This window comes from Nestor notabilis, unplaced genomic scaffold (genome assembly GCF_000696875.1).
Source record: "Nestor notabilis isolate BGI_N333 unplaced genomic scaffold, ASM69687v1 scaffold17298, whole genome shotgun sequence".
Taxonomy (NCBI): domain Eukaryota; kingdom Metazoa; phylum Chordata; class Aves; order Psittaciformes; family Psittacidae; genus Nestor; species Nestor notabilis.
In genome coordinates this window covers 8118-20074 of record NW_009939003.1, presented here as the reverse complement: position 1 = coordinate 20074, position 11957 = coordinate 8118, and the positions used below count along the sequence as shown (strand labels likewise).

At 39.4% G+C, this 11957-nt stretch overlaps 1 protein-coding gene across 1 annotated transcript; it reads right to left on the bottom strand.

Moving 5' to 3' along the window:
- Window positions 1-9579: 9579 nt before the first annotated feature.
- Window positions 9580-10526, bottom strand: RAB39A (RAB39A, member RAS oncogene family; the record flags this gene model as incomplete). The annotated part of the gene is made up of 1 exon (XM_010019656.1): window positions 9580-10526. A coding segment is annotated over one exon (427 nt), but the record flags the coding sequence as incomplete, so codon positions are not given.
- Between the last annotated feature and the right edge of the window lie 1431 nt (window positions 10527-11957).

The following is an 11957-nucleotide window of genomic DNA, read 5'->3' as shown; positions in this document are numbered from 1 at the left end:
CCTACACCCAAGTCTCCAGCTAAGCCATCAACTCTCCCTGCCAGTTCTCAAAAGTTTTCTATTTAGCAAGAAAAGTTTGGGTTTAGGTAATTTTTAGGAGGGATTTGGAAACTGTCAGGTTTTACATAGGGAAAAAAGATTTTTACTTTTCTGTTAAAATGTTTAGCCTTCACCTAAAATGTGTCTTGGAAAAAGTTTCAAGGAGCTTTTCTTACAGGTTGGGAAACCTGCAAGGTGATGCCATGCATTCAGCCTAGCCTGCTGCGTGTCACCTGGGTGGACAGCCCCACCGCCTGCCGCTGGGAACGGCAGTGCTCCCTCATCTCTTCTGGGTGTAGGGTGAGGGAAGTGGCCTGAAGATCAATTCGTGTTATAGAAGATAGGGACCCTGAAGTGTTAGAAAACAATTTGTTGTAATAAAACAACAAATCTGTACACTACGGAAGTTTTGATAATGCTGACTAAATATGGTCTGCAGCCTTACTAGCATAATAAATTAGGATAGTCATATTAAGGCCTTTTCTTAATTGAGCAGTAAAAAGGAGGTACTGAATAATTTTCAGTTTTGACAAAATTTCCAGCTTCTGAATGCTTTGATTAGTTCATAATTTCTTTCTTTGCTGTTATTATATATCGTGTGTTCTATACTATGTTTAAGTATATCATAAAAAAACCCCAGTGTAACCAGCAGGTCGAAGGAGGTGATCCTGCCCTTCTATTCTGTTCTTGTGAGACCCCACTTGGAGTATTGTGTCCAGTTCTGGTGTCCTCAACATAAAAAGGACATGGAGCTGTTGGAGCAAGTCCAGAGGAGGGCCACGAGGATAATTAGGGGGCTGGAGCACCTCCCGTATGAAGACAGGCTGAGAAAGTTGGGGCTGTTCAGCCTGGAAAAGAGAAGGCTGCGTGGAGACCTCATAGCAGCCTTCCAATATCTGAAGGGGGCCTACAAGGATGCTGGGGAGGGACTCTTCATTAGGGTCTGTAGTGGTAGGGCAAGGGGGAATGGGGTCAAGCTTGAACAGGGGAAGTTTAGATTAGATCTAAGGAAGAAGTTCTTCACAGTGAGGGTGGTGAGGCACTGGAATGGGTTGCCCAAGGAAGTTGTGAATTCTCCATCCCTGGAGGTGTTCAAGGCCAGGTTGGACAGTGCCTTGGGCATCATGGTTTAGTGTGTGGTGTCCCTGCTCATGGCAAGGGGGGTTGGAACTAGATGATCTTAAGGTCCTTTCCAACCCAAACCATTCTATGATTTTATTAATTGCAAATATGCATGCAGTTATACAGTTGTATGTATAGCATATAATTATGCAGTATAGATCTAATTGAATTAGGTACTGTCCTTTGTGTATATATTCTACAACAGTGCTGAAGTTACAAGGCCTCCAGCAGGGTCAATAAAACATGTGCATTATGTATTTTTACACTGTCCACTCCACAGCCAGACCATTACATTACAGGGATGTAAGTACCAATGAACCTGAGATACAGGTGAACATTCGATAGACTGTAATATGGAGGCAGTCATTTCTGGGAGCCACTATGCCTTTTTTCCCTAAACCCTTTTAAAGTGTGATTATTTCAAATTATTTGAGACCTTTTGTTCTTTTCAATTTCTTTTGCATCCATTCATTTTTTAATATATGCTTGCTGTTAATGCCACAATTCAGTGATTTTTTAAACTGCTTTTGAGAAATAATTTAGACATCATTCAGCCAGAAAGTAAACTGACTGTAGATAACTTCATCTCAGTTCCCTTTAGTGCAAAGCTTAGAGTGCAAAAGCACAATACGAATCACCAGAATGTTATAATTGCAAATTTTGCTTAGCCAGCATTTAACCTCAATGAAGTTTGGCTGTGTTTTAAAGTGCTGTTTAGAAATGATGGATTTCTCTATATTTGCACTTTTCACATAAACCCACCAAATGTAAGAGTACACAGGATGCAGCAGTACCTGAGCACCTTCCATGGTCTTGTGTGTTCTTAGTATCCTTAAGCACCCAGTAGCACTGCTGTAACATTTGTGTGGTTGGCCTGGAAGGCTCAGCAGTGGAAGTACTGAACACATGAGTTCTAACATCCTGCCCAAGTATGCTCTTGTGCAGCAGCTGTGAGTAGTGCTAGCCAAGGAATAAGGAACTTGAGTACCTGAGAAGCGGTGAGACAAGGAAACAGTGGTACTTTTTACTGATGTTAAAAATAACGTGCATCTCATTTTGCATGGCTTTGCATGACTAAGTTTTTGCTGAAGATCTGTGCATTCATTTTCTGGGAAGGCATCCATGAGCCTTAAGGTTTTGCAGTATTTTAGTACCGCTTCAGGGCACTTCGACAGTACACAGTGTTACATAATCTTGTTTTATTTGCTTTGATTCTATTGCAAATGGATTATTACTAAATTCTGATGGTAATGAAGATATATATATCATATATAGTATATTATATATATTATATAGTACTACATTGATCCACAGTTTTATATCTTTTGCATGGACTGTAAAAGGCAGAGCACACAATCCCACAGCTGTCCATGGGTTCAAAGTGATTTGTGAGCAACATGTCGTTAAAAATTGGATGATCAGTGAAATTAATACCATGCATAATATCCTAGTTGTCTCAGAGTGATCTGATTCCAGGCGCAAATCTGTTGGCTTTGAATGGCTTGCCTCAGAAAGAAATATGTGCTGCTGTGTTCTCTTCTTAATGCCCTGAAACACATGGTACAAATAAGATGTGTTTAGTTTCTTCTAATCTTCACTTTGTCCAGGATGGAAAATCATGTGACGGTTGATTAGTCAGTTTCAGACTCCTCTCCAATCAAACTACATATATTCAGTAGGGTTATGAACACTAAAGTCTTGTTTATCACTGCCATGGACAGTCACAACGACCATATGCACAAACTGTGCCATGACTCTCTAAAGACAATCCTTTTAAAAGGGTGAGGACACACAGACATCTACCTGTAGCTGAAGTAAGAGGCACTGACAGCAGCCAAACTTTTCACATGAAACAACTTCTACTGTCTTTGTTTCTGTTTCAACAAGAAAGCAAACACTTTAATTTCTGGTGTTTACTATCTCGGCTTCATGTCACCCTCGCTTCATGTCACAGTCACATTCTGGAGACATTGCCTGTGTGTGGGAGTGAAAATTACTGTTGCTTTCACTTGAAGTTGTTTAAGATTTTGGTATCTTCGCACCACTGGATCTGCCTATCTTGTGCATCTGAGGATGACCTGTTTGTTCTTATGCCAACATTGTCTTTTAGGTTAAAGAACTTCTCTCTCCCCAATGTTTATTTTTCTCTGAAGTATTTTTAGACAACAGTGCTATTCCCTCACAGTTTCCTCACTGGAAAACCTTGCACTTTTTGCCCTGAGTTCCAGTGAGGGGTGGTGCAGGGTGACTGTTTGCAGGCAGAACCTGCAGGAGAGTTTTTGCTGAGACCAAATTCCTCCCGGGACATGGAGAAGCACATGGCATGCATTAGGCAAAATGTGGCTATTGTTCCATGCCCAGGCACAGAGCTGCAGAGAACTGCTGCAGGGAATTACATCTGATCTAATTTTTCCTTTTTCTGACAGCTAGAAATTTACTGTTCCATTCATTCTGTGTACTCAGGAAGTTATAGCTGGTCTGTGAAGCACGGTAGAGTGAAAGAGGCTACAACATGAAAAATTACAGTGTTCTGCTTTTTTGACACTTGTTCACATGTGCAAGCTCTTTTCCAGTGTTCAGTAAGCCTTGTCTCGTCTTTGTTTTAACAGTTTCTCTGAGAGTCAGACTCTCTTTTCCGCAGAGAACTGGGCAGAGGAAAATCCCAGTAAAATGAACAGTGTTACTGGGAATGTCAATGGTCTGACTGACTGGAATTGAGACTTACATCTCCTAAACTTATGGCCTGGCATAGCTTGCTCTTTTAATGCATGTAACACTGGCTGTATGCCAGGGAAATCAGAAAAATGATCTGCACAGAGGAGGCTTTCCCCCCTGAATAATAATAAGTAATTATTTAAAAATAGCCGATTAATGTAAGTTATGACTTAATAGCTGGACTATTTGCTCGGCATTTTCTCTAACGTGCTGCAAAGCGGTGCCAGCCCTACAAGGTTTTTATTACTAAGATTATGGCTGAAATATTTTCCAGAATTCTTCCCCTCAGTTTTAGTACCTTAATACTTAGCAACTACCACTAACATTTTAAACTATCGCCTTGCTCGCTGTCAGACCTTGGTGCCAAATATGGCTTCTGGCAGTCCCTTCCTGCAGAGAAACCGCACAGGGGAGAAGGTGGAAGGGGAAGAAGCCTGCAGTGTAGCTGTAGTGCCAGCACAGAGGTACAGCAAACTGTTCATGTTCTGCAGCTGTCCCACTGAATTGACCAACCCCTGGGGAGCTGCTGGAGTTGGGGAGTCAATAGCCTGTGATGCTGTGCCGACTCCAGGTCCTTGGTGCTTTCCTTCGTCCCACAGGTCCCATAACAGTGATGGAAATTTCTGTAGGGTCTTAAGGCCTCTGGCAATGGTTAGTCTCATGGCTCCCCTGGGGCTGTATAGGGATGGAAGAAATGATCTGTATCTTCCTTTCCATCCTTACCTTGTTCATTCATTTCCCTGGTGACTGAGTTTATTGCTACAGGAGGCTCTGTTTGTCCCTCCGCAATTTTCATGGAGCAGTAAAAATCAGTTTGCACACAAGCGGATTTGAAGCCACAGCAATGAGGCATCACAGCAATTGAACTATAGCTGAAACTTCATCTTGTTTACCTAAGCATTGATTTTATTCACAATACATAGAATTTCTTTTTGTTACTTCTACTCTTACATTTCTGCAGAAGCTCTTTAGCTGAAAGGTAGGCCTTTAGCAGCCTGTGAAAGCTGTCAGGGTTATTCTTAGTCTGAACCACCCTGTGAGGCTGCTGAAAGTTGGTGTCAGCTGGTTTTAGAGCATTGCTCCCATGGAGCAGTCTCTCAGCAGGTTGCACACTGACTGTCCATCCCTGTGTAGCGCAGGCCTAGCCTAAAACGTGACTTTCTCTGAGAAATGAGTGAATGAAGTATCAAATCCATTCTACCAGATCAGGATTGGGATTTTAGATTCCTCAGTTTGAGTTCAAAAGGAGATTTACCTACCCCTACATAAAGAGCCGGCTGCTTCCCCTTCCTGCTGGCCTCTGTGGGCGAAGGGCAGTCGTGGGAAGAGATGCCATGCAACTGCTGTGGTGGTGGTGTCTGCTGCCAAACAACTGTTCCCTGTTTCCCCAGGGGCAAAAACCTCACAGAGTGTATATTATATTTTGGGGGATTTGTGCTATCAAGTTCTTTTCCTGGATGAATTTTAGCTGTGTGTTTTCTGTTCTACTGGTTGCTTATGGGAGCAGCAACTCCATGAAGAAAAATGATTGCTCTGTGGAGTCCTGTGTCTTCAGAGCTGTCTCTTCCATGTTAGAAGTGCTGCTTAGCAAAAGCTTTTGGGGTTTGCAGAACCAACTTAATTTTCCTCACACATATGCTGCACTCCCACTAATTAACTATTATGCAAGGCAAATTGTCTTCAGGAACCTCTACAACTCCATAGTCTATATTATGCTCAACAGGCACATCTTCAATTGCATTACTTTCATTGGCTTTGCACATTCAGTGAAAAGCAATAAACAATTCTGCTGTACTCGAACGTAAAATTCAGCTTTTCCACAGCTGTATTCGCTTCGCAGGGGAGGAAATGGTGCAGAGTAAAATGGCTACATACATAGGTAGTTGTTTTTCAGAGGAGAGCCTCATGGAATGTAGCACTAAACCCAGACGTAGAATTAGTACTAGCAATGACCTGGAAAGCAAGTACACATGTATTCATGAGATGCAGTCTTTTTTTCTTTTCTTTTTCTCAGAGGATCAGACAGATGAATTTTTGGTTGAATTCTTCTAGCTTTAAGCACATTCAATGATACCATTATTATCCTCAAGAAGCCCAGGCATCGTAGGTACTACTGCATGTGCTAGAGCAAAGGATCATTCCACACTTAAGGACTAGAGCAAAGGATCATTATGCAAATACTTGGACTTTATTCTTTTTCTTTTCTTTCAGGATCTGTTTATTTAGTTTACACTCCTACCCATCAGGCTTCTTAGAGAGATTTATATTTTACAGATTCCTCTTTTGGAATTTTCGTATCATTCACTTTTTAAAAGATTGTCTTTGGACTCTGAGAAATGAGCAATGCAAACGTTTGCTATTGACAACTGTGTGCTGGTATTTAATGATTTCTTATACAGTCCAGTATGTTTGTGGTATGGTTCCATGCTCATGTAGAGAATAAACCCTCAGCCTTCCTTCTTTCTCTCCAAGGCTAAATAAAGGCTGCTGAGGTTGCTGTGCCAGCTCAGGTGAAAGCCAAGGCCTGGGGGAGCTGATGACATGTGCTTTGGTCTACAGCTGGATGTTAATTGTGTAAAAAGAGGGCATTAATTATGCATAAAGAAGGCAGTGAAGCATGTATTCTATAAGGCACACTGAGACTGAACTATCTGTGAGCACAGTGCATCACCTATCTTTGCTTTAAGTTAGGCAACTTGGGTACTGCTAACAGTCTGGCTGCGGCAGGAGGGATCTCAGCACAGAGCAACTGCGGTGTACCTGGATGCTCAGTCAAGCCTGGAGCATTTTCTGTGAGCACAGGACAGTCATCAGCTTGAAGTTAGATCAGTAAGTCTATGCCATACCAAAGGTATAAATGAATAGTATGAATATATGGTCCACCTGGTCTAGTGGGAGGTGTCCCTGCCCATAGCAGGGGGTTGGAATTAGATGATCTTTAAGGTCTCTTCCAACCCAAACCATTCTGTGATTCTATGATAGGCTCCTCAAGCTTTTATCTTGGTTCTGCATCTTATACAGGACAGATGAAATTATAAGCAAGCCAAAATTTCTTCATGTGTAAATATTATCTTAATGTGTAAATATTTAAATGAATAGAGGAAGATATTTATTCTTCTTTATCAACTAAAAATAAACATTTTAGGAGTCCTAACCAGTACTTAATGTCCATTCATTTGCCAGGCCTACGAATCCAAATACAACCTGCTTACTATTTTGACAGGCTTTTCCTTTTTCTAACTGGGACTTACCAAACTTTAATTTGCAAAGCTGCGGTGTTTTCTTAATAAATACTTTCTATTTATTAATTTGACTTCCTGATGAGATTTCTTTGATTTCTGGAAATTTCATTCTGGTATCAGTATTAGCCCTTCCTTGGCTTAAAAAACAATATACATGCTATAATCCATTCTACAGCCTATTCAAGCTGTTACTTACATGCTGTACTGCAAAGTATGTGAGAAAAAAATGATATATTTCATCAAAACGTCTATCAGGTATTTCTATTAACTGCAAGTGTGCAGTGAAAATGTACAATAGTGGTTTAATATATCATGAAGACAGACAATGTTTGAATGTACATGTTAATGTACATTTTTAGGAATGACAAATAAGACAACTACGTGCACAGTGAACTTGTCTTCTAGTTGCGTTGGCAATACCAGTTCCTTACACAGCTGAACCTGGTTAAAAGCTCTATTTCCAGTGTAATAAATGTGACACTGTAAGTACAACATTGACAGCAGAGATCATTAAGGCTCTGTTCTGATGACTGTTTATTTCTCTGTGCATACCTCCCCTCCACTTTCCTCTTGTCCCAGTCCCAGTCCCTTCCCCCTCAACATATTCATACAGAATGAAAAGCTCATTGTTTTCAGACTATTCAGGAAGAAAGGTTTAAGATAAAAGATTTTAACCTGAAAGTACTGAAATACGTCATGAAATGCAGATTCACAGTAATAGCAATACCTGGTACTTATAAAGCTGTTTAAATATTTTTAATTTTTTTTCTTTTTTGGTATGGCAGAGGAAACTAATATCCACATCCCATGGTGCTAAACACTACAACAGGTTGCACACAGAGAAAAGAGTCTAGACTGAAGATCATACAGTCAGCTTAGGTCTTAGCAGTCTTTGCAAATTTGAGGAAGAATGAGCATCTCTACTTTTGAGATACAGAAGAAGGTGAGGCACAGAAAGTATAAATGCCTTGCTCAGAAACACACAGTGAACCAGTGGCAGACTTTAGGTCTGTTGACTCCCCAGCCATCAATTTGTTTGTTGACCCATTTTGTCCTCTTAAACAGCTAAGAGAAGATCTTCTGAGATATGCAACATCAGCCTAGTATCATAGGGGGAATCAGCACACAGCCTGATTCTGCACTACCTTTGGCATCTGTAGTCACGTTTACATTGTAAAGAGTGCCTAAAATGCCCTCAAATCAAAACTGATTTGGTGTAAATGACTAATATATGTAGTTTAATAGAAAATCAGGCTCACAGCTGTTACTTTGTAGCATGCTGAGACTAGAATTAACTGTTGTAATTGCTAATGAATTAAGGCTGATTCCTGTTTATATTAAGGCCTCTGAATCCTTCTATGACAGTGTGACTGTGCCTCAGTGCAAGTGAGACATAGGCTAGAAAAAATTTACTTTTCAGTTCCCTTCGAAGTCAATAATTTTAGTGGCCCTAAATGAATAACTGGGATAACTATGGAATATTTACAAAAGGATTGTTAAGGGACCTAAAAGTAACCTGAGGGAAAACCAATTTTATGTTTATTGGGAAAAAAAAAGAAAAAGTTGCCTGGTCTTGAAAATGGAGAATTGTGACACGGTAACACACCTTTGTATGAAGATAACTGGCTTGATGTTCGGTGGCTATGAGTATGCCCAGATAAATTGTAGATGCTTATCAACTCTGGAGTTATCTTGTTACACTACTACAATAAAATAGAAATAGACTTATTTGGTATTTAAGTGCTAGACACATAGGGCATAGTTTTCATAAAGCTAGTGTTTGTGATTTTCAGAGGAGTAGGAAGATGACCTCAAGCCCAGTAAAATGCTATATGATCACAGATTTCTCCTATTATTATTGTTGTTAAAAGCTATTATGTGTTGCTTTCTTACAATAAAGGTTCTTCAACTTTGCCCTCTGTAGCCAAGCATTATCTCAGAAATTTTCTCCTCTCTATTCATAACACTTTTGGTTTTAAATCGTTAATTTTTTAGACAACAGTTTAACATTTGCTGGCTGAGAATAAACAAGTCCTTGCTCTATTCAAATTTAAGGCCTGGGTCCCCATTGGTTGCAGCACTTTCGGACTTATTTTTACTTCTAGATAGAAGTAGATTTATTTTTTAAAGCTAATATGGAATTTGTTTGTGTAAATTAACATAATTCCCTAGGCATCACTGTGGCTGTGATAACCACCCAGCTAAGGATCCAGCCACCGAAATATAACTCCAGTGGCTGGGAAATCTGTTCTGTGCATGAGTCACACAACAGCTGGATCATACGTGATGTTACATCTAGTTTCATTGGCAATTCAGAAAATATTTCATAATAAATTTCATTGCATCTATTCCCCATTTTCATATACAAATAAATCATCTTTTCTAAAACATTCTTTTTCTTTAGTAAGGCTCGTATTCATAGACATATCAAAAGTGTTTGCTATTGGAGCAACCTTCCAGCTTGCTTTCTTTAGAGTTATCTTTATTATGAAATTCTACAGCATTCTAAACTTTAATGGTCATTAGCAACCCTGCACTTGAGTAAAGAATCACATTAAAAAAGTATAAGGTACAATATTTTCTTGTTCAAAACTAAGGCAGGATGAACAAAAGTAATGAGCTCATCTGACCCTCACCTAGCAAGCCTTGATTTTAAACAGTATTCAAAATACAAAGCCCAGGAGAGGATGTTGTCATGACGATTATTGCACTTCTCAGTGTCTTGCTATAGGATTAGTTTTTCCTTTAGTAAGATATAATTTCTTTTCCTGAAGACCACATGAAGTTATTGTACTCTGCAAAGAAAGCAAGCACTTAAAGTTTTATGAAATTATGACCTACTCAGAAGGATAAAAAAAACCAAATTACTGTTCTATGATTCAGCTATGTCATGATCTAATATTGTTTCAAAATTGTTATTCTGTTATTTAGGTTGGCATCATCTTCTGAACACCTGACGTGCTCTTTGGCATGCTACGAATTCAGCAGATGCACTGTCTTCTGGGCTTTACAGCTTCTTCTGACGAATGTACAACATTTGGAACGAAGCCGCTCTTGACACCTTCCCATCCATCTTGTATTGAGATTTCTCCTTTTTTTACAAGTTCATAGATGTCTCGGGTAAGAATTGTAAAGGACTCCTCAACATTCGTGGCATCTTTTGCTGAAGTTTCTATATATTTCATACCACAGTCAGATGACAGTTTTTCAGCTTCTTCTCTCGTAACCTCACGCTGTGACACTAAGTCACATTTATGTCCTACCAACAGGAACACAATCTGAAAGGGCTGCACGTGCATTTTTGCTTCTTCCAGCCAGTCTTTCACGTGCTCAAAAGATCGTCGATTTGTGATGTCGAACACTAAGAGGCCACCCACTGAATTGCGGTAATAAGAGCGTGTTATAGATCTGTGAAGGAAAAAAAAAAAAGTAAAATTAAAACACATTTTCACTTATTTGTTAATAATCACTTTTTCAAGAGGCAAACTGGTTTTATCTCTATGAATTTTATGAAATACCTTTGCTTTTTTAAAACTACTTGGACTTTATTCATCTACACACAAAAAAGTTCCTTTTTCAAAAGTCACTTTCTAAACCTTCTTGAAGCCAGCCCCTCTAGTGTGAATTTTGAATGCTGAGTTATTCTGCAAAGTACTGTGCATTAGCATCCTGTGGCACATGTTCACAGAATAAAATATATGTATTTGTCAAATACTTGTCGGTGTTGAGGTGTGAGTCCTTCAGTTCTATACAAATGTGCACTTTGCTTTGTTCTAATCAATTATTTCAAACTGAAATATGGAGGCAGATGTTGAGAAACCTGAGCCTAAGCTTGCCAATGTACAAGCATATCCTTTTGCATTTCCTGCAGAAAAACTCTTAGATAGAAAAGTTGGTACAGATAATCATAATTCTTTGTGCTTGTGGAAGTCCACAAGTAACAGAGTCAGAAAGGAAACTCCCAAACAAAAGTATCCAAAAGTAGCTGAGCTGGGCAAATACAAACTACTTACAGCACTGGCAAAGAACACTTCTACCTCCAGCATCTTTCTCACACAGAGGTCCAAAAGCCCTTTATAACTGCAATTACTCTTTTTTGGCATGGGAATTCCAGGCCTGGCAAGAGATATTTTCTCCTTTTGAGCTCTCTACATTTCAGATCATTCACCAGAAGGAATTTTGGAAGAGTTGAAAAGATTTTTAATATGCTCCAGAAGAAGAAAAAGAAGTGTTTCTTAGAATGGATTGAGAGAGAGAGATACAGGGTCTAAAAAAAATGACTGTAAGTCTTTAATCGTGAGAAATAGGGGAGGATGGAGAAGGTTAGAAGACACGTTTTGATGGAAGTAACAGGCTACCAACAAGTGGACACAAGCACTCGCTACTAGCATAGATAGTCAGTGTATACATAAGTGTTCTCCAGTGAAAATGAGATGCATAGTCTCTGTTACCGTCATTATTTGAAATTTTAATTTAGCCAATTTAGCATTTTACCTTATGATTATGAAGAAGATGCAGCCTCAAAACTTTTGGAATCAGGATGCACTGTACACAGTAACATACCTTTCCGTAACAGTAGCTCTCTCTGATTTTCAGTTCATCATGCTTCTTATAGTGTTTTATAACAGTTTGAACACAGAAGTATAATTAGGAGCAGTAGTCATATTACAGAAAGGTAAGTGCACAGCTGGATAAGGCTTAGGTTTCTTGGCATATCTAAATTTGTTTAGCCACAGCAAATAGCATTTGAAATGGCTTTATTTAGATAACAGGAGAGGTTGCTTGTACTAATGTTTAGAAAGATGTTTTTTACATTCCCAGGAACAGAATCCATGGAGT